This window comes from Apteryx mantelli, chromosome 1 (genome assembly GCF_036417845.1).
Source record: "Apteryx mantelli isolate bAptMan1 chromosome 1, bAptMan1.hap1, whole genome shotgun sequence".
NCBI lineage: Eukaryota > Metazoa > Chordata > Aves > Apterygiformes > Apterygidae > Apteryx > Apteryx mantelli.
The window spans coordinates 16,691,409-16,715,859 of record NC_089978.1 but is presented as its reverse complement, the minus strand read 5'-3'; the positions used below and the strand labels follow the sequence as shown (position 1 = coordinate 16,715,859).

Sequence of the window (24,451 nt, the reverse complement as noted above, 5' to 3'; positions counted from 1 at the left end):
CACTAAAGGGAGTAGCTAGGGCAAGAAAAGGCACTTCAGGTGGGATATAGCCTCCCATTTTGATGAAACTCTGTTTCGTTATTACATGACTGAGAAGCGAGAGACAGCCTCTTTGGCTACTCTTGCCCATTCAAGTCTTTGTTGGTTGTTGTTATTGTTGTTGTTGTTGTTGTTAAAAAAAGGACAGGAAAACACAATACAATGACCTTGCTCCTCATATTCTAATACAAGACAGTTGCCTTATATGCTTCTTATTCAACATGCTTCCTCAAATAGTTTCTTCTTCAGAGAGAAAAATAAACTGGCTTTTTTGTTTAAAAAGACATTGAGTACTGGATATGGTATGCTGGTACAAAGTTTGTCCCTATATAAAGACAAGCTGATTCTTCCTTTACTGTTGACTTTACCATTTCACCCACGTCAGCAAAAGCTTCTCATGCTGTACAGATGTCTTCCTATTTTGATGACATCCAGATAACTGACATACAGATAACTTTACTGTTAACAAATGGTGATGAAATGGGACAAGCAGCACATCGTAAGTCTTCTACAGAAAAGTATAGCCTATGGAGGAGCTGGAGGAGCTGATGCGGTAACTAAAACTGATGTGCCTGCTGTACCTCAGAATGAACCTCCAGAGCAAGAGGAGCTAGACAGATTGCAGCTTGATCTCAAATAATTATTTTGTTAATGATCCAAGGTGAAAAATACTTTTTTTTTTTTGACAATATCCTGTACATTAGCATAGGGAAGACTCAAAGCCTCCTTGGACGCATACTCTTTCTGGCTTAGTAAAACCAATACTTTATAACCAAGCGCTGAAAATATTTCAGAAAGAATTCCCAAGCGAATCTGGAACACCCGGACCTGATATCCCGCTTTGCTGTAATACAGCCTACTTAGGGCTGCCTCAGGTCACTCATACTTCAACTACTGCAATATGTCACCACCTTATAAATGGGAGATAGCAGTATCAGCATATAAAAATTGGTGCCTTATCATGCCTTGGCACTGGCTTTCCAATCCCAGGTGCAAGGTATGATGGGTTGGGTTTAAATTTACAAAATCTGAATGACTAAACACAGCCATGAACTTATGAGTAAAAGGCAGAAACTGATGGAAGCATAGGGCTCTGAACCTTTAACTAAGGAAACACACAACTGCACTCAATTTTACAGGGTTGAGGCATTTCAGTGCTAAACACTAGCACCTCTGGAACCACTAAAATGCAAATATGGTAAGACTTCAGCCATCAAGAATTGCACTGCATTAAAAAAAAAAAAAAAAAAAAAAAAAACCTTTCAGAATTTCTCTTCCAGAGAAAGTCAAAATTAATGAATCTCACCAAAACTTTTTAACTAAAAGCTTCAGAACACTTTCAAGGTATGTCATTACATATTTCACAATTCATAAGTCAAAAACTTGGAAATGAAAATAGCATCTCTTTATTGATAGTCTGCCACAAATCATTGTATAAGCTTAGAGTTAGCCAAAAGTATCTGCTATGTGGGAAGATCCTGAACATTGCAAACATATCTGCAATAAAGTGGATGCTTTCTTATATAGGTAACAGATTTTCTGTTATCAGTTCTCTATATACTGCCATATGCAATAAAAGTTGCTTTGCTGTATTAACAGTACTGTTTTACACAAACTACATGAGGCTCAATAGAGTCACTTTCTCTTCAACATCACAAACACACTTAAGATGTATACCTTTAATGTTAAGCCTCCACTGACTTCAGTGGGACTCCTCTGTCTTATAGTTAAGCTTGTACACAATGTTTGCAGGACTGGAGTTTATGATTACAAAAACTGCTACAAGGGGGTGAGAACAGACAAACTAAGATAGGAATTCCAACAACTCAACGCATCCATCTTACTGAAGAAAATCAGCATCTTTACATACTATTGAATGTTAAAAACAAACAAAGATGTTTAAGCACAAAGTATATATTTATACCAAATAAAACAACTGAAAAAGTATTACATAAAGAAAATAATGTAACAGAATGTACTTAAGTATCTAACTTACAGTCATGCGCATATCTAAAAAAGTAACATTGGTAACTAATATATATAATTTTTGACAAGGGTGCATTTAAGAGTTCTCTAACATATAACATTCTAAACGTGGAGAGTATTTTTTCCAAGATACAGAAAACAAATTACTTTACACAGGCATGCCTGCTAATTTGTATAAAAAACATGCTTGTAAGTGAAAAGGTCACTTTAGTACTAATTTAGCAGATGTGTGAAAGCTATGTCGTGTTAATCATGTTGAAATTGTCTCTTCTCCTTTTGCATTGGTGAGCGCCAACACTGAATGGTACAATATTTGATCCATATGGTTTACTGACACTGCAACCTGTTTCCAAGCAGTAGCCCTGCCCAGGTGTTGAACAGCACAGTACTGTACAGCTCCATCTGTCTTCTGCATGTAGTGTATTTATAACTAAAAGCTATTACAATTATTACAATGATTTGTTTCAATATATACATCAGTATAAAATACTACCCAAAACACTTTCGCATTTCAAACAATTGTAACCACTTCATCAAACAATGCATTTGCAGAATAAAAAAAAAATCCAAATTAATGTCGATTGCCAACAATACAGCATCTCTATGGTATTTTTCCTAACAAACAAAAGAACGGAAATGTATTAAAATCAATTAAAATAAGTATTACAAAACTGAATTAATGTTAGAGCAGTTCAAGGATTCCCAGTTTGTCAGTATCTACCCTAAGCAGTGCTACCCAAATACAGTATAAGCCATTTAGTGTTTCTACAATGAGAAGAAAACATTCAAATATTAAAGCTGTGACAAACACACAAAAGCAAGGAAATAAAATTTGTTCTATATTCATCCGTACTGTACCTTGGTACAGCATGTCAGGAGTTTGCACTCAGTGCATTATGTGCTGTTATACCTGGATACAACTGGGGAAGACGACTGAAATGGAAACAATTCTGAATTTCCTTGCTGTTGTGGTTTTATGTCAGACCATTCAAGTTATATTTAACAGCTTAGTGTCATTTTTTTCCTGAAGGGAAGAAGAGAGAATTCATAATGAAACTGTAAAAATGCTACTAAAAACCCTATCTTGGACACAATATACTGCTTTAAGAGCTACTGTGTCATTGCACAATATAAGTGGCCTATTAATCACTGAATTACTGGTGTAGCAGAACATATTTGTCATTGTGGATGTGTTTTGAAAATTGGTGTTTAAAAGCCTGCCTGTATTCCATTACAAGCCACAAGCAACTTTGCTTATTTCAAATACCAAAATACTTATGTAAAGTTGTAAATGTACATTTAGAGTGGCAAATTTCAAATCTCTGCCTCTGCTGCTTCAGTTTTTAATAAGAGACTTATTTCAGAATTTTCACGCCTTAAATTATTCTAAAACATATCTGTCTCTGAAGCATAAAAAAAATCCAAGTTATAATATGGGTTATTATTTGTTTTACTGATTTATTCCTAATTTGAAAAATAAACAATTTCTTAAAAAAATCCCTCCCCCCAGAAAAAGAAGTCCCTGCTAGCTGAGATTTTCCAAAACGAAGTTTCACACTTTCACACAGTATCTTTACAGCCTTGTTACACACCCTTGAAAATAAGGGCTCATGTTGGGAATGGTGACAGGCCCTTAATTATAGCGGTGCTAACTGGTGACACCATTTTTCATCAGAAAAAAAAAAAAATCCAAACTCACAAAACTTCATAGCTTATACTGAAAGTTTGATTCATGCTCATTTTGTTCATTTAAAAATACTCTTTGGAAACGGTGTCAGCTCCTGCAGACAACTTAGTGATACATCTTTTCCTGTTAAAATGAAGATAACTCATATTCACCTCTACCCCATGCTAAGCTCTACTACTAATATACACGTCATTACCTGCTCATGTCACCATCTAACACATATCTTTACAATCTTCTACATATAGTGCCCAGGGCTTATTTTTCACCAAACAGAATTTGATAACTATTTTACTTAAGAGTTTTAATGAGGACTTTTTTTTTTTTTTTTTTTTTTTGGTGTTCCAGCCTTTTCATTGCAACGTAGAGTGAAATTAATAGTTTAAACTACTTTTCCATGCTAACTTAAGAGATGCTTTCCATAAAGTTTTCTTCCATTACAGATTTTAAAATCTAAATTCACTTAGATATCAAAACTGAAAACCAGAAGAGAGATTAGATGCATCTGTTATTTTAAAAACATTTCTGCTACTTCAAAACGCATTTAAAAATTGTACACACCATACTTAGAATCCTAACTGTTACACTGCTGCAATCAGATTCTAATTCAAAATTCTTGCAAATACACATGAAAAATAAGCCACTGGTCATGAATTCTAATGATTACATTCAAAGCTAGCCTTTAAAAAATAATAAAAAAAAATGTTACAGGCAAAACATACTGGTTTATGTACTCACTAGCTTATTAGGCTACAATAGGCATGTTTTAGGTATAAAAAAAGCAGACAATTCAGATTTAAATAAGACTGTGTGAAATCAGAAAAAAACCCTTAGATTTCACTATTTAAAAAAGAACACCTATAATTACTTCCCGTCCTACAGCTACAGTTAAAACTAACAAAAATAATCAAACTATTTCTGACAAACAAAAGTTAGGCTAGAATATGTGGCAACAATCAAAGTTCATATATGTTTCTATGTAAAATGACTCATGATTTACTATAACATAAAATATGAACAAGAGCACTTTGTGACTAATGAAAGAGCTATTAATAGAAACACTTAATGTCAAACAGTCTTCAGCCCTCCTTTAAGTCATATCTCCAAATCAGTATTGACTTCTTTTGACCAGATACATCATTTTTGGCTTGTCACCCCAGTATGTCATGTTTTACCACTTGCCACAGGCAGCAGGAGACAACTAGCTGAGCAAACTACAAGCAGTGACATGCAGAAATTAACTCGCAAATCTGAGTACTTAGATAAAATGATATGCAAGCGCACACTAGGACAAAAGGAATGGCATTCGTCATCCAAATAGGCTCATCATCCCTCCCCACCCCCCTTGAACAGTAGTTGCAACAGCAATAGAGAAAGATCAAGAAGATGTCTGTTCTTCAGAGTCAACTGTGGAAAAAAGTCAGCAATATATAACAGCAGCGATGGACAAGGAAGAGCAAAACGAAAGAATCTTGTTGAATATTTGTTCATTTACTTTTTCTGAACACAACCCAAAGTTTGCCGCACTGGCTTGTTCTGAACTTCAGATACAGATGTCCTATTCTCCTTAGATCCTTCACAGATTTAGAATTCAGTCTCCCTGAGGCCTCTATAACCAAGTAAGAAAACTCTCTTTATCTAGCTTGGTGGCTGCCAAGACAGATTCCATGTCATTAAGGATGTCAGAGCTCAAAGCCTCTTGCAGACTTGGCATCAGTTCCTCTCCTTCTATATTCATCCCATCCCCTTCCAGTGTCCCAAGGTCCACATTCGTCCCTGGAATGGCTTCAAGGTAGTCTGGGAAACGGTTCTGATGGGACGGTATGTTACTTTGGCTGATACTGTCACCTAGTTATAATACAAAGCAAGATGGATATTAAACACATTGAAAGTACCAAACCCGCAATTTATCAGGACAACTAGTTAAAAATTAACCCCAGCTCTCTTACATCATACAAGCAATCTGATTCACAGAAATCTATCCCAAATACCAAAGATGACTTGACTGCAGAGGTACAAAGAACATGCCTTTGATTCAACTGTTTCCACTTACTGACTCTAATCTCTACTAATCTTTGATGTTATTTATCATATTTTTTTGTTATTTTTATGCATAAAAAAAAAAGACAACACTGATGAGTCAAGTGTTGTTTTGGAGCAATATTACATGGCAGTACTGGATAAGGTAATGTTCTTAGCTCAGAACAAGCAATATTACTCAAAAAAGCAAATGGGCACTCAAATTCCATATAACTACAGAAGTGATACTATTTATGAGCCCCCCCCCCCAAGATAAAATTTATTACAGGTATATTTGTCACAAATCCAATTAAAATATTTCTGTTATAAAAATAGAAGAGGTAGAACACTGGGAGGAGTACCACGGTTTCTCAGAATTGCCTGCTTTCATTGCAAAGGGGCTGAGCATTCAATGGACACAAGCATTTTTGGGAAACATGCATTAAAAATGCAAACAAAAACAAACCTGTATCCATCTCATCAACACTGTTCAGAAAGTCATCGGGGGTTCTGGGTACACTATAACTGCTCATGCTAAGTCCACTGTCTGTGCTTTCATCTCTGGAGTGATATGTTCCACTATAACAAAAGAAAAGCAGCAAAAAATGAGGGTAGAGTACTGAGGAAAAATAAATTAAAATGATTAGATGTATGTTTTAAAAGAAATTCAAGGGCTTTGATGGCATTGCTATCACAAGAAATGCTGTATTCTAATTAAAAGCTGAGCCTTTGTCTGTGTGAGACATCTGTTTTTTATTTTATGCAGGCTTTTATCAATTAAGACCTTATTATTTAGATTCAATTTAACTTGATGAGAACATACTTAAGCAGCTTTTAAAAAGTGCCTACCAAAGCTTTGCATTGTTTTAAAATCAGTTTCATGTACACCCACAGCTAAAGAACATTACAAATATATCACAGATAGTCTCTAATGATTACATAACTTAATAATGGTGTAGCATTTCACACTTTTATAAGGATAAAAAAATTATAAATGCTAATGTCCTGTTGTTTAATCACCCACTAAAATGTATTTTTAGTTCTCTGCTGTTATAAATAGGAGTTAGAGTTGGAACTACTTTAGCAATTCTTCAATTGCTTCCCACTGTTGCATTACTACTAGTTCAGTAATACATGTCATGGCAAGAGAGCTCTAATTTAAATCAAATACTGGTACAGAAGCCATCCTGTAAACAAACCCTGTTCCAAATGATCTTGTTGACAGAACAGTTAACAAAACAGGGGTGGCAAAAGGCTTTATATACATTAGCTTTCTTATTGCCATCTCTACTACTGCAACAAGCAAAACCAAGAACACTGTGGTGGGAAATTTAGAAGGACCCCCTCCCCCCCCCAAGTAAACCAGTCAAATGACCAACAGCAACTAGTGTGGGGGGAGAATCCCATTTCTAGTTGACTTCCTTATAAATTAGATAAACTATTTCTCTACAAGTAGAGCAACAACAAAAAATATATGCAAGACTGCAAGTCATTATCTTGACTAGAATAATTATTTTCAATTTTTTTTTTATTTTATTTTTTTTCACACTACTTGTTATACAAACAGGACAGATAGGCACAAGTCTGCAAGTCTTATGCTCTGAAACCCAAAAGATGTGAACAGTCACACTGCACAAAACGGTCGTGAGCATAAGCAGCTGCAGAAATACAACCTTATCTCCCCCCATGTCTACTATCAGCAACCTTCACAATGTATTTTCAAATCTTTATTTATTTAGTTGTGGCAGCATTCACCGAGTATCCTTACTGATTTTCCAACTTGAATACAAAATGAAGTTCAGCTTCATGTACAGCTCATATTAGCATCTGAAGACATATTGATCCTTCCTGTAATGTGCTCATGACATGTATAAACATACGCCTTGTTGTTAAGTATGGAGTAATCAAACAGAAGGAACAGCTGTTCAACACCGGATGCAAGTAAAATGCCATCAACCATGAATCCATATATTAGATTTCACGAAGTCATTTTTGCATTATAAGAAAGAGACCTAATATTTCTATATAGTTATAGCACAAATATATATTTTTAAGAATAGTATCACCGCACATTTGATAACCACTTAGTATATTATACCCTTTTTTTAATCCTGCAGAAGTCATATTCAACAAAATAAGCAAGCTATTTAAAACATCTTTGAAAAAATGCTGTTTCACTTTGTGAGGTGAAATGCTAAAAACAGACTGAGACTATACTGAACAAAGTCACTCTAGTCGAGAAGGTTTTTTGGCTGCTGCTATCACACGCTATCACACTTCAAATGGCCAGCACTTCTCTTCCTTCACATCACTCCTCAATACACATTTTCTCTGCCCTTCAACATGGATCCCTTCATTTAACAGTCACACCACCCAAAATTATTGCATGTAACTTAACAGCATTATCCAAGTTAGAGTAAATGCTTCTTCAAGAAATACTTGTTAAAAATACACATATAAAAAAGAAGAAAGCACAATTTAGGAGTTAAACAGAGTATTATCACCACTACCAATAAACATCTAATAGACAAAAATATATAAACAGAGTGGTAAATCAAAAGGTGAAACTGCCTAATAAGGATCGCACTGCTGAATGTCCCATTTTAAAAATAAAATATACCACAAAGACCATAAATACTAAAGACACAAGCAAAAGATTTACTGGATAAATTAAGACACCTCTGCACATCTTCTCAAGCTGTTCCCAAACAGCATGGTTTTCTGATACTCTTTGGGTGTTCTTTTTATGTAGGCACTGGAAAATATTCAAACTACTTAAACTCTGGGTATCCAACTTTGGCACCCAAAATAAGGAAGACAGTCTCATCAGGAAGTTTATGTAGCTTATAAAGAGAGAAGCATCACTGGAGGTCTGAAATTTAGTGTAAGGGACATTAAGGAGATCTCTGGGGCAAAATTATTGGACTGCTGTATCTCGTACAGAGACAGTTACTCATACCAACAAATGTCCTTTTACAAGTCCCCTTTCCATTAGCAATATGCAATAAAATGCAGTGATGTACAGAATATTATCTAGAAGAGGACAATGCTCAAAGCAAAATGCAAATTAAAATATTTTGAACTGAAGTCAGATACAGATTTTCAGGATTTTGTTTGGGGTAAGATTTACCAAAAAAAAAAAAAAAAAAAAGCCATGGTTAGCTATTTGCAACTGGGCAAACTGTAACTGTGCTTTATAGTAAATAGTCCTTGGTAATTATCAACCTTCCAAAAAAGTAAAAACTTGAATTTGTCCCTCTGACTTTCTTTTCATTTCTAACTCACAGAATCACACAACAGTTGAGGCTGGAAGGAATCTTTAGAGATCAACCACTCCAACCCCCCCGCTCAAGCAGGGTCACCTACAGCATGCTGCCCAGGACTGTGTCAAGCTGGGTTTTGAATATCTCCAAGGATGGAGACTCCACAACCTCTCTGAGCAACCTGTTCCAGGGCTCAGTCACTGTCACAGTAAAGAAGTTTTTCAGATAGAGCTTTCTATAAGATCACCCCTCAGTTTTCTCTTCTCCAGACTGAACACTTCCAGCTCTCTCAGCCTTTCCTCATAAGAGAGATGCTCCAGTCCCTTCATGAACTTAGTAGCCCTTCGCTGGACTCTCTCCAGTAGCTCCATGTCTCTCTTGTATTGGGGAGCCCAGAACTGGACACAGCAGTCCAGATGTGGCTTCACCAGGGTTGAGTAGAGGCGAAGGATTACCTCCCTCAACCTGTTGGCAATGTTCTTCCTAATGCAGCCCAGAACACCACTGGCCTTATGGGCCAGAAGAGCACATTGCTGGCTCATGGTTGACTTGTCCTCCAGGACCTCCAGATCCTTCTCTGCGGAGCTGCTTTCCAGCAGGTCAACCCCCAGCCTGTCCTGGTGCATGGGGTTATTCCTCCCCAGGTGCAGGACCCTGTGCTTGCCTTCACTGAACTTCCTGAGGTTCCTCCCTGTCCACCTTTCCAGACTGTTAAGGTCCCTCTGAAGGGCAGCCCAGCCCTCTGGTGTGTCAGCCACTCCGCTCAGGTATCATCAAGCAAACTTGCTGGGGGTGCACTCTGTCCCTTCATCCAGGTCACTGATGACTAAGTTGAACAGGACTGGACCCAGTATTGACCCCTATGGCACACCGCTAGCTGATGTTAGGCATCTAACTAGACTTTGCACCACCAGTCATAACCCTCTGAGCTCTGCCATTCAGCCAGTTTTCAGTCCACCTCACTGCCTGCTCATCTAGCCAGTAGCTAAAGATACATCATTTTACATCTAACATGTATAGACACACAATGGAGAAACTACATTAGTCCATTGCCAGAATACTTGGCACGTAGAAGAGTACAGTGGCCATCTGAAACCGAAAGCTGCATTTCTTTCTGGTCAAAAAACAGGTTTTGAAGATGTGAGGATACCACATCATTTAAGAGCAGATCACAAAATATAACTGGGCACACTGGGGGGTGCCAACAGCCATCCAGAAATTCAAGCTAGTACATTACTCAACACATCAAGGCTGTCCTCTTCTCTCTACAGAGGTTTCTTTCAGGTGAGCAGGTCAGTTTTAAGATCTCTTGTCCCTTTTATTCTTTGGCACAGGGCCAGCATAGGTAAGGATCACACAGGACTCCAGAGTGGATTTCATGGAGAACAATCCCTCTCCTCTAATAAAAATGAAGTCTTCAAATGAGATTTGTCTGTGTAGCAGATAATCTTCCTGAAGGGCAAACCCAAAACTTGGAAACAGCAATTACTTCCTTTGGGAGTTTAATCACATGCACCATTACTTTCTTCTCAACAGGTAAGGCCTACTCTTTTGATTTGGTTTTCTCTGACATATACAAAGCACTGTGTACCTTGAGAAGGAACCTCTTCTCCCACTCTGCCAAAACATTAGCACAGGCAATAGTTTTGTCTGTGTGGGGAGAGAAAGAGCCTATTTGTGACAGATGTTATGTATATCACCTAAACTACCAGAATGACTAGGCTGCAGATGATGGTGCAAGAGCATACCTTCCACCTTGACTGAATTTTACTTGTTTTGAGAATTAGAATGAGGATAGAGCATAAAGAGAGATGGAGAAGTCTCCTGGAAAAGGCAGGAAATAAAACAAAGGTAAGCTAAGCTGACAGAATATCAACAACAGAAAGAGTTACATACACTGAAAGTACGTCCTTAAGGATGAAAAACCTAAATAACTTATGTATTGCTATTTATCACATTTAAAAGAATACAGGAAGTGGTTTTATAATTGCACAAAAGGTTTACAAAGATAATAACAGTCTGACTATCTAGAATCATGGCAGGTATCTAAACTTGCCCAATCGCAAAATCATACGAACTCTAACATAATGTGGACCTCTTACCTTACAAGTAGGTTTGAAACTATATTGATAGCAAAAAAAAATGAAAGTTATGACTTACATTGAAAGAACAATGAAGAATCTTAATGGCTTTTTCATGAATATAATAATGTACCATTTAAGAGAAGGATGAGCATATTGTTATAATTCCTGGGCCCTAACAATAAGCATCCTAAAGCCAGGCTAACATTTCAAGGTAATGCAGAAAAGTAATGCAGAACTCTGAGAGAATACATAATTTCTCTGTCTTATGTTAGGTGATATTGAGCTGTTATCAGTTTAGAGTGCTGACAATACAGTCTGATTAACTACTACAAAATTAACTACTTCAACAACCACAACAACAACAAAAACCACCAAAAGAGTCCCTTAAATTGACTGAAGTTCAACTGCTTGATACTATGGAGTAGATTTTAATTCCCTTAATTAAAAAAAAAAAAATAGATGGCTCAGAGATTTGATTCTTTTATCAATTTGATCTTGTTTTTTTTTTCCAGTTGCTACACAAAAAATATGAACGCAACCTACCTCAAGCTGCAGCAGCCTGTCCAAAATTGTAATAGTTACTGTGAAGCATTTGCAAGCTGTAATTAGAACAGTATTTCCAACAAAACAAACACTCCTCAACTCAGAGGGTTTAGAGAAAAAGTTATATGAATAACACGAGTCTATATTGTAAAAATTGTAACTCTTGAATTAAGAGAAATACTTCAAATAATACAGCATTTAAAAGAAAACATGCTACTATTTGCAAACCTAACATTAACATAGTAAAAATACTGCTAGGCTAAATACCTGAAGTGGAGGGGTGAAGGGAGAAACCTTAAAATGAACCTCAAGGTGTAGTTCTGAATGTGCCTCACAGTTCATTTGATCTCATAGCAAGCTATTCACAAATTCTTCTGAGTCAGTAATTTGAAATGACTGTTAGTCAACAGATTATGCAGAGGCAAACATGTTATGACTTTGAATAAAAAAACCTTCCTACAAGCCTGAACAGACTACTTCCTCCCACAGGAGACAGCTTTTAATCCTCAACTTTTACTAGACTTGCCATTTAAGGAAAGATTCATTTACAGCTGTGGCTTTTGGCACAGACAGATGTTCAAAATAAACTATTACATGTACTGAACAGAATCTTAAATCAATTTTTTTCCCCTCCAGTAGCTACTCCTACAAACCTGTTAAGAAAGGGATCAGAACTATTTGTAGTCATTGTTCTCAGTTCCTGAGACATTCCAGGAGATGACACGGGATTTTGAGAACCACCGTCTTGTTCCATTGTTGGAAGCTGGCTACGGAGAGCCAATTCCTAAAAAGGGGGGAGGAGGAGAAAGAAAAGAGCATGTTAGGCACTTGAATGCACTTTTAAAATACACAAAAATATGACATTATAGGGTAATTGATGCTTTAATATTTTCAGTTACCAGATTTAAATGGAAATAAGTTTCTGAAGACAAAGCAAGAATTTTTACTGGATTCAGGGAAAAAAAGTTATTCCAGTTATGCCCAGTATTACAGGGTCTTCACTGTAAATATACTTATGTATATAAATATTTTTATGTTTACATACATATTTTCCAGTTTACTTCAGCATCCTTTTGCTAAGTCTTTTCTTAAGGTCAAAAAGAGAGCTGTCAACACTTTCTGACCCCTAAGATATAGCTGTCTGCTGACTATCTCTTCCCCCATTCCTTATAGGCTCTAATTAGTTCTAATTTCTTTCTTATTCATCCAGCAATGTTTGAGAGTCCTTCCTTACAAGTTCCTGTTCACTCCTCCTATTTGAGGCACATATTTTGACGCTTCTGATTGATTAAGTCAGTGACTTCCCCCATCTGTAAATCTTAAAATTCTTCAAATCCATGGCAATTTCTTAGGAAAACTAGGAGAGTCTGCCCTTTTGAAGTTAAGAACCTCAGATTACATATATATTTTTATTCATCTTACTGCGCACCAAATAGAATCAATGTATAAGCATTTGATCCATCCATATAAAACTTTTATCATCACTTTTTAACATAAAATACACAAAATTAAAAGTGGATGGAGCTCAGAGATAAGCAGCCTTTCATATTACTTCCCCTGCCCCCTTCTCTACCTTTCTAAAACAGGTAATCCATGAGTAACACACATGAAAAATACACTAATTTTCTTGAAGCAACTCTCTTAGAACATCATCAATGGCTCACCAAGTCTGTGTTTTGTTAATATAGAGATTGGTAAAGAAATCTATTGACTATCTTGTGACCACTATTAGTAGTATATTATTTCCTACCTCTGCTTAGGAAGCTAGTCTTTTATAAAGACAATACTCAAGATTTCTCTTGAGTACTCTCTTTATTTGTAAAATTAGAGGTCTTCATCCATTCTCAATAAGAACCTGAGGACCACTGCAGAATTTTAAAATATATAACCCCCCCCCCTTTTTTTTTAATTCTTCTCCAAAGTGATTTCATTTTAAAAAGTCTAAGGCAATTTTCTTTTCTAGCAGATTGTACCAAACATACAATGCTTCTCTACCACCTGTTTTTCTTTTTTTCTAAACTGCATGTGCTTTGCTCACATTCCTGTGGATTATTATTCCACATATTCCTTTAATACCAAGTTTCATGTCTTGCACTAGAAGGGTTTTCTCACTCCAGGTGCTCTGACCCTTGTGGGAGTCACATCCAATTGTCTACCCCAAGTAAATACAGTTCTTTCATTCAGATTATGCAGAGGCAAACATGTTATGTTCTAATAAATAGTAATAATATTCCTTCCCCTCATTTTCAGATCATAGGAAGGTAGGCACCTTTTATCCATTTCTATAGGCTTATTCATATGATTTTCATTTTCTTATGTAATAAAACTGAATGCAGAGAATATATAAAGATTAGTTTACATCTTAGTTTACAAGCTTTATCAGTCACATCAGCCTTGATCCAAGAAGGGCCTGATATCTACCTGATATACAAGTGGAATCACAACATTATTAAAAAAAAAAAAAAAAAAAAAGCAGCTTTCCAGGAATGCTTCCTCAGTGGTGATCTGAGGAATGTCTTAAAACACTCAACCAAGAGAGGACTCAAGAACTGCTCACTTTCATCACATACTTTACACCCTTCCTCTGGAAGGACAGAAGAATTCCTCCAAACATTACCTGAGCCTTCCCTTCTCTGAGAAACTTCCTTTATATGATATAGCTACTTTCAACTAACTACAGTTTACTATTTTCCCATGAAAAAAAGAGAAAAAAAAAATCACTTGATTTTGCATCACTACTTTTAGATTCTTTTCAACCTTGGGTTCACACTTGGCAACATTCTTCCTGGAGTATGGCATAGTTCCGCTCTTTACTGTGACATTAGAGCAGTCAATTAACACCCCCTCCATTCCCCCCCCCGCCATTCCTATAGTCCTACAATTGCCTAGATGGGGCAAGAATTCTCTGGCCTTTCCCCTTTGCTCTTCCTTTGGTCTGCACATTACATTTTTGTTTCCTTACGCTGCAGTCCCTGACTGGGAAACAGGGAGAAGAGGCCACAAGCACCACTAGGCTGCAGAAGAACTTTAATCAGAGACTGTCACCCCGAAGAGCTATGCCAATGCAAAACCAGCCTGGAGTCCTTTCTGTCCACAAAGCACTGAAGTGACATTCTCTCTCATTGGAAGGACCTGGTCTACCGCACAGCCAGCACTGCCTAGTGATCCCATAGTTAAAAAAAACAAAAATAAACAAGCAAACAAAATAAATCACACACAGGTCCCCTTTTCAAGGGCTGGTGATGATTCTTGCACCACAGTGGCAGGAAAGAAAGAAACAAATTTCTCCTCTGTATCTTAAACTTAAAAGTGAAGAAAAAGAAATCAATACAAAGGAATTAGTGATATGGAAAAAGAGAAAGTTACCTTTGTATTTTCCAAATACTTGAAGGGCAGGAGTTATTGAATGAAGTTTTGTCAATATATGACCTTAAATAGCATGGTAAAAATAAATGTAGCTCAGATAGTGAGTAACTACAAAACATAATTACATTTCATGAAAGGCCCATTAAAAAGATACACGTAAACCAGGAGAGAGAGCTATTTTGTCTATTCTTAGGTGTGTATGCCCACCTACAAATGAAATAAGTCTTTCTAATATCAGTACTAATTGTATCCTTGTTTCAACAACAAGCATTGCCAAAAATGCAAAATTATAACTATTTGCATTAATGCTACTTATTCAGAGCAGGAAGAACTACAGGACTTTCCATCAGGAAGAATGTTACCCCCTGACTCACTCAAGCAACAAATTTATGTCAATCTTACGAGTCTGAAAAAGGAATTACCAAGATAGACAAGCTGTTGGGAAACAAATGCAGTGATTTTTAATAACTCCACAAGATGACTGAAATTTTCTACAAGCCCTCAAGAATATACTGTCTATTGTTTTTTAAAGGTGTATAGAAGGAAAGCTAAAATTGTGTAGCTTGAAGAATGGTCTTTTTATTTCTTTTTCCTTATAAAATTGATTTGCAATAAACAACTCAGGTTATGTGTTACCCATAGTTTAAAAATGGAGGGTACAAGCCTCCCCATCTCCAAACTGAGCAATGCGAACTCTAAATTTTTAATTCATTCTTTAAAAACATATCCTTTATTAGAAGTATGCAAAGTCCGGAGGCAAAAATACAACCATGACAAAATCCTGGCTTAAACTTCTATGACTTGATCTCATCCTACTTTTGTAAGTATGTCAAACTTTTTTTTAAGTACCATCGGGAAAACAAAAACTTAGCACTCCCATTGTTAGCACAAAATCTGAATTTTGGATATTACATGCAAGACCAAAATGATCTGTCATCACCTTGGGGAAAGTAACTTTAAAAATAAGGCCATTATTGTGTAATTTATCTGGTTGGCCTTTTCCAATTTTTTTCAGAGTTGCTCACAGATTAAGTTTTACACAAAGTTCCAGGTCATTCACACCATGTCCAAATTAAGTTTACAAAACTACTCTTTTCAGAGCACTTCTGCTTTTACCTTTATCATATTTTTGAGGAAAGGTAAAGACTCCCTTGGGCTGCTCGTGTGCCATACTCTTACTATATTAAACAAATGACAGGCTGGTTAACTTGAATTGATATATCCTTATAATTGCCCTTTGGTAAATTTACTTTAAAAGTCCAATTATTACTTTTCTGTCCCTAAACACTGCTCAACTATCAAACTTTCCACAGGCTTCACTGGGATGGGGGAGAGGTGGCAAGGGAAAGAGAGGACCACTACACCTCTGGGCAGACTATCTGCGCAAATTATTTCTTCACTTTAAATATTTATGTTCTTGTTTGAGAAACACAAAGTTATAGCATATATAGAAAAGAAACAGGGAAAACACATGGACAGACAGATGAGGACAAACAAATTCAGAAATGAAGTTACGCAATTAATGAAGAGTAGGGGAAAACACCAATTATTCAGTGTTGCAATCATGAAAACCAGCAAAATTAATGTAAGAGGAGATAATGATGGAGTGATAGTTAACTGTATCATATACACTTGGCACAGAACTCATTTCTACTGTCTTTTGCATATCTGTGAACAAAAGATTCTCAGCAACCACCTACAGTCCCCTTTGCAAGAGCAGATAGGGCAGCATAAACTGGAATAGAAATTTGTAGACGGACCGCGGCCTCTTCTCTGGCTTTGCAGTCCTCTGCTGTGCCACTGCTCCATACTCCGCTTGCTATCTGTCTGCCTCTGCCTCAAAGCACTGCGTGCCACTGCGTGCCTGCCCAGCCTGCGTGTCCCAAGAGCGCCTGTGAGACAGGCATGTATGAGTAGGAGTCAGCCATCATGAAGGCCATGCAGGCAGGGGCAGGCTGCTTCTACCAGTTTCTGTTTGCTTCCAGCAAAGTTGTTATTCAAGGCCATCCCATACTCAGATAAACGTGATTCATCTCTTCTGCTGACCAATTGCTTCAGCAGTATTTCTGGCCTTAAAAAAAAAAAAAAAAAAACCCAAACCCACCTTTAAAACAAACTTTCCTTACAACTCTTTTTTGTCTCTTAACTGTGACAGATTTGTGTACTAAATGCAGGGAAAGGATGATGTGAAAGATTACAATTAGACTGAACTGACACAACAAGGTCTCTGCCCTCCACTGTGCACCCCTGTATTTCTGAGCCCTGGGCTTGTCCCAACCAAGCTGCACACTGTGAATCCCGGGCTCCCTGCAAAGAAGTGCAGAGGCTGCACAGGGAGGGATCCGTGGTGTTCCTGGGGGCAGCGGTGAGGCCAAACAAGGGAGTAGGACTTAAGGTCAGACCACAGAGTGCCCCTTCTGCTCGGGCAGGCTGAGGCCGATCCACAACTCCTGGAAGGAGGGAAGCAGGCTGCACTAGCCCAGGGGAAAAGGCTATGCCATGCAAGTTTTTAGTGACAAAGTTTTGCAACTGAAAGCAGCACCAGTGAATCTTGAAACTTCCTGAAGCGAGCTACAACTCCTATTTAGACACAAAAGATGTCCTAAAGCAACTGGGGACATTGAAAGCAAAGGCAATGAATGCAGGAGATTTGATATTTGTCTATAAAGATCTACATTTCCAAGCAAGTGATAAAATTGTTTTGCCAATCTGTGAAAATTAGGTGCTGCTAGTGGAATCAGAGCTTTTGAATCTCCAAATCAGTCACGTAACCCAAGTGTTTTTTCTACTGTGTAACTTCCAGCTACTGATGCTCAACATTTTCCACTTAAATCAGAGTATGAAAGTGTAATATAAATACTAGAGCTTTTGCCACACAAACTAATAAAGTTTAACTCAAATCTATTACTTTCAGTAAAGAATAAGGCTATATTCTGTTTCAGAAATCAAAGAACATTTAAAGTACCATGTTCCCAAGAAGACTGAAGAACTGTAATGTTGCTTTTACAGTAAAAATAACTGAATTTTGTATTTTATATATTTTTACGCCAGCCAGCATAGCCCCCTCCCCCCAAATCTAGCCACACAGGACTCCCTTTCACTAATGCATGACTATTTATGTCCAGTTGTGTTTGCATTTTCTGAGCACTCTTTAAATAATACCTTAGAGTACCGCTCATAAGAAATAAGAAAGTTTTAAGCAATAATTAGGTCAAGGAACCACTTCAGCATTTCTTAAGAACATCCAATTCTGCACTGTAATTTCCAAAGCTTTGACAAAACTTATGGCTATATTTAATAGAACGTAAAGGCAGCAGACAGAGTCAGGGCAGAGCAGGGTGCCTGCCTTGACTTCTTAGCCATTGTGGGTTACAGTGCCATCTCCAAGGGGACAACTCCACGGTCACTTTATACTGACAATTACAGATGGCCTCTGCATATTCCTACTCCTCCCCGGAGCTGGGACTAGCATGGCTAGTATGCTGAGGCAAATCAGAAAACTGACTAAACAGAAAGATCATTTTTCTGATAGCTACTTCTCTGATCTGTCTAGCAGTATAGCCACACAAGTGCTTTGGCTACTAGATTATGAAGAACAATGACTGGACACATCCCCTTCTGCTGCCTTATTATTTAAGGCAACCTCTGGCAGACAGCTGAGAGCACTAAGGCCTTAACCTGCTGCAGTCCAATTTGCCAGAGCCTGTCTACCAGAGCTCTCAATCATTTTATTAAGCAACAAACATTTTGCTAAAAACCACCACACAACTCCCTAGTCACAGCCTTCAGCTCCAGTTTAGGCTGGCTCTACGTGGGTCATTAAGTATTGTATTGAATTAGTTTCCAGAGCCATGGCACTGCATTCTGCATTGAACAGGCACACTGCCATACATATAAGCCTTGTGGGACTCTCTAACCGGGCTCTGTGCAACCAATGCACAGCAAAAGACAGATATTTGACAGAGTATCTGAACTAACCTCTAGCTATATAAAATACAAGGGCTTTTCTAGAAGCAGATGTCTATAAGAATAGAGACAATATGCTAAGATTTATTATTACAAGCTGATTTAGTGCCACAGATCAAAAAAGTTACTTCATTAACTGCAAAGACTTTTAGAAGGTAGTCCAGTGAATACAGCTTGTTACCTAGTGGAATAAAATATTCCTGCTAACAGTAAAATATGAAAAATTCAATGAAACTTGAGATAACTACACATAAAATTGATTTCTGCCTACTTGGAATCTTCAAGTTACGCTTACGAGATTGTACGGGCTGCTCAATCCCCTTGTCTGTGTTACTGTTCTTCAGCAATATTTCGTTATTGATTTTGGAGAGTAAGAAATTGGTTACAATTTCTGTTCATTGTGCAAAAGCAACACCAACACAGAACACTCAACCCATGAGGGCAAAGCAAGACTTGCTCTTAATAAAAAGAGCTATCAAGTGAACAAAACAAAACAGAAGGAAGGATACAATAATTCCTTTACTAAAATCAGAGGGTTTAGTTATTACTTGTGATATTAGTAAAACAAAACTTCAATCAAAAGCAAAGTTTTTAAATGTAAAACCTTTGCTGGAAGGACTCTTCACTGCATCACCTCTAGCTCCTCTCAAAACTTTTTACATAATGGATCTCTTCTTAGGATAAGACATATCGCAGAGCATTGTCCCTAGCAAATGCCAAACAATCAAGCAAAAGAAAACCACAGGACACAATGCAGCTATGGAATTTGCTGTGTGAGACTTATTTTATTTTCCTCTTGCACCTTGTAATGTAATTATTCAGAAATGCCTGTGGATATCAGAGGCCATATGTTCGCTGGTCAAAAAAGCTATGTTCAAAGCCCAAACAGCTGGCTTCAGTACCTTATCTCTGTTTAAAAAACAACAACAAAAAAACCCCCCCAAAACAGACACATGCAAATCACTACTTGTGAAAACAAGTTGCAAGTCATTTTTATCTCATTAATCTAGGTCAGCTTCAGATAACATATGGAGGGGAAGGAAGAGGAGAGTCAAGGGACAACACTGTTAGGGATTCATTAACAGTAAAAGTGATCATTGCGTACCATTTGAACTGAGATGTGAACACAAGTATATCTGGTTATGAAAAAAAAAAGTATATGAAAGGCACAACAGTCAATCTGAAATGCACCAACATTCCTGTATACAGTCTGGATCTTTCTTTAAACCATGAAATACCTTCCTAGACCAAAGTAGTACTGCACTTCAGTTCATTCCCTAACAAAAAAGCTGCAAGTCTGCACAATAATGCTGAATATCATGCATACATTTATGCCACTAGTTCCTCTCATTTTTTCTAATGACATATAACAGGGGGGAAAAAAACTCAGTAATACTACCAACTTCACTAACACCACAGAAGTTTCCTGCAGAATTTGAGGTACTTGTTTTTAATGTGGCCTTCCTTGCTTTCTAGTGAGAAGAATGTTACAAATCTGACAGCAAAACAGCTTTACACTGAGTACTCACAAAGCGACCAAAATTAATAATAATATCCTGTGAAATTAATATCTTCCCCTCTATCTCAAGATTTCTCTTAACATTGAAAAAATCTGCTTGATTAAGTTGATGAAATATGTCAAACATCAGCTAAAATGAACTTAAAAATATCACAGGAAACTGAAATAATCTTTCAAAAACATTAATTATTTAGCACTGAAAATGCTTATAATTTATGCAGATAAGAGGAAAGATGCAACAAAAACAAATGATTCAGCAAACAGGGAGCAACTGGTCATATGTCTTTGCATATCTTATCTGGAAACTCTTCCCTGTTCATAACACCACTCAGAAGTTGATAAGAAACAAACCTGGGGGACGAAGACAGAGAATCAGAGAAATATTTCATTATAAAAAAAGAAGAAAAAAAGAAAGAAAAAAAAAAGAAAGCACACCCAAGAAATCCACACATTCCAGGTATGCAGAACTACAAAGAAAGTGGCACAGGGATAACAGAAAGGTAAGCCAGAAAGCAGAACCGGGCAGAGGGGCAAGGAAGAAGTAGGACTGCACCTGGCTCTATAAGACAAGGACCTTATTTCAGTGCTAGAGGAAAGCAGCAGATACTGAAAGGGCAAACCTATACAGAGGAGCTGTAAACTGCTGTGTAATAAGCTGATCTTACTAGCAAACATACTATTATCAGCTGCTGACAAATTAAAAGACAAAAAACAAAACAAGAAAAAAAACCACACTTCCAGCTTTAGGACAAGGAAGTAGTCTGCACAACATCTGAGAATAATGCTCTAAGTACTTCAACATTATTTGCCTCTCTCTCTTTCTACCAGATACTGCAAAGAATCTGTTACCCAACATTTAGCCAAGTATGAAATTTATGTAACAGCTGGCTTAAATCGAATTTATATGTAACTTTTTTTTTTTTTTTTTTTTTTAACTGGCTGGTGAATGCAGGTAAAAGGAAGGAGAGATGGGGGGAAGGGGAGAAAGAGGTAGGAAGAAAGTCAAGCCACTTAGTCTCTTAACTGGGATCAGTATGCAACTTTAAGTTGTCCATAAATAATTCAAGATGATGATGAGCATAAGGAACCAGACAGATGCTTCTTTTTTTCAAATTCCCTAGATGCATCAATAGCCAAAAGCTCTTTCATTTACACACACTAAATATGGAATTTGCAATTTTTGCTTCAAATACCTTTGATTTAGACATTTTAAGAATTATGAGAAAATATATCCTCATTAAAACAAGAGTCTTCTACAGGACTTACTGCAAAAGATGAAGCTGAGCAACTGATTAATCTTTCAAGGAGGAAAGGCCTGCACTCACAACACTTTGAGTGTTAATAATACCGAAGAGATACTACGATATCACAAAAGAAAGATTAAAAACTGGCAAGGACACAACGTTTGCCCAGCACCAAGAAACATGACCAAAAATATCAATACAGTGTTGGCACTGAATCCAAGTTATGTGGACAAACATGTCAAGAAGGAAGAGGAAATTGGACTAGATGCAGGATGTTGGACTAGATGACCTCCACTGGTCTCTTCCAACCTACTAGATTCTATAATTAAGAAAACTTCAGAGATCCAGTCGAAAAGTTAAGGAACATTTTTCAGTATTTATCCACATAAAAGAGATGCTTCATGAGAGGTGACCTTCAAGAACTCTGATATTAGATGATTTCCTTACTTTACAAAAGGAAGACCTAGACAATATCCCCCAAAATAGACTTAATCTTCCTAGAACTAAGAACATTGAACATTTCTTAAAGATTTTATTTTTATCATTTCTTAAGAAGGCCTCTACAAGTTGGCAAGAGAAGCCATTATTCATCCCCCAAACACAAATTTATTATCATAAAAGCAGATAATTTCTCTCAACTTCATGAATTTTATTCACAAAGGAAAGAAAGGATCTGACAAGAAGAAAAAAATTGACCAAAGAAGCCTTATTTCTATCTACAGATTTTTCCAGATTCACTAGGTTGACTATGACCTGAGTCTGATGTACATATTGGGACTTTAAAAACAGTACCATTAGAGAAGACAACATTTGACTCTATGAAACTATGGCATAAGGCCTCAAGAAGCATTCAGAGAACAATTTCCAAAAGCAGTTCTCTAAGCACCTTCTTCTGTATGTGGCTGGTCACCACTTCAATAAAGTGACACATGAAAGTACAGAAGTAAAACATATTTAGATGATACTACACGAATAATCTAGTATTATAAAACTTTGAAGTTGACATGGTTGCACACTTTTCTATCCGTCAGATCACTCAAACACAACTTGGCTCATTACTGACTGCAGACTAATAAAACTGATCCCCCAGTCAGGTGAGTATAGAGGCAAGCCTGATATGAAACCAGTTTAAATATAACTGGAATCTTCAGTTTTGCATATGTCCTTTTACCAGTTCCCATCCCAAACAATAAAGCAAGGGAGACTACTACATACATGTGTAATGAATTATTGCTGAGACACTATAATTGCACTCTACAACAGGATCCCTTGAGATTTTGCAGCTTTTCAGTGCTTTAAGACAAAATTTCAAGTAATTCCAAAACTGCGATCTTTCCGAGTTAAATATGTAATTGTTAGCAAAGATTTCTATTATTTGATGCATATTTCTGAGTTGTCAACAGGAAGTAGAAGTTACTGTGAAAAAAGGAACAGAAGTATGATAGAGCTTCAGACACATGAGAAAACAGAATACAATTTGGGTTTTGGCATTCAATAGGAAAAGCGCCCTTCTGAATAACCTAGTTGTGACAGAAGACAAGGTGATTTGAACAGGTGTGGAGGAGTGTACTTCTCTGTTTATTTCCTTGTACACCAGCTATTCTTAACAGTTTTTCCTCCTCCTTCGTAACAGGATCTAATACTGACTGATGAGAGCATTACCTGGCTAATGCTCCGTAAATGACTCAAATAGCTGGTTACTGATTGCATCTTAGTTAAAGTGTTTAAGTTTTAGAGCTGCCCTGATATTGCCAAATTGGAAACTACTCTTTCAGGGTGCAAGTACTATTTCTAAAGTTTGAGATTCCTATTTCTGAAGACCATCTTCTCAAGAGAACTAGTAATGTACAACTTCTGCACTACTTCACAGAAGAATTTGATACACCAATACTCATGGCAACAAAATACAGGATACTTTATTTTATTCCCTCCCCCCTTTTTTTTTTTTGCATAGTGAAGATAGAGTATTTCTTTGAAAAACAAAGTATAATACAAGCCAAAATAAATATTGTCTTAAGAACCAGTAGATTAAGAATATTGGTAGCAATAGGAAGCAAGAAAATCTCTGAATATATCCATAAATCCACTCTTTCAGGGATACAGTCAATATTCAATTCCTTAATAGCCTAAAAGAGGTGTGTATTCAACTTTTTATTGTGCTTTACATTCTGACCAATTCTCTTTTGCTCTGAGCTGGTAAGGCTTCTAAAAATTGTTTCCTACACTGAAAATGCATCTGTGCAGGAACCCGTTAAATTTCAAAACAGAATGACTACAAGCTATATCCCCTTAGCAAGTATTTTGTTAATCTAACCTCTTAAATATTTGTTACATTTCACATGCTTAAAGAAAAATCATAAATACTTTAAGTGACTTTTTATTAACTGATTTACAAATATCCTTTAAGATCATACCTGTTTAAACAAACTGATGATAAGAACATTCATATGAACAGTATTTAAAAGTCACAAACTACTACCTTAGATATAATGGAAGGTTTGCTTTAAATACGCATCTTGATGACATCAGGGCTGGAACAGCAGTATCCTCAAGAATGCTAAATAAGAATGTTGTTTTCAATGCAGAAAAACGTGCAATGAATTCCTCATTTGCTTTTAAATATTGATATAAAGTTGTGGTAATGCTGCACTCTTAAAAACAAATGTTAGGGTCATGACCAGAGAAGTGGTTCAAAAACGTGTATGGCAGAGCTTGTTTTTAGAATGTTTTTATGTAGC

At 36.8% G+C, this 24,451-nt stretch overlaps 1 protein-coding gene across 8 annotated transcripts in view; it reads right to left on the bottom strand.

The window, feature by feature from the left end:
• Positions 1-1,422: 1,422 nt before the first annotated feature.
• YAP1 (Yes1 associated transcriptional regulator) overlaps positions 1,423-24,451 on the bottom strand; it is a 99,442-nt gene continuing 76,413 nt past the window's right edge. For all 8 annotated transcript variants that reach the window (XM_067289817.1, XM_067289827.1, XM_067289820.1 and 5 more), the window contains 3 exons: positions 12,272-12,402; positions 6,195-6,307; positions 1,423-5,557 (listed from right to left, as the gene is read on the bottom strand). In XM_067289817.1, coding sequence (XP_067145918.1) covers positions 5,319-5,557; positions 6,195-6,307; positions 12,272-12,402 — 483 coding nt within the window. In that variant the 3' untranslated portion in view covers positions 1,423-5,318. The remainder of the gene's footprint in view (positions 5,558-6,194; positions 6,308-12,271; positions 12,403-24,451) is intronic.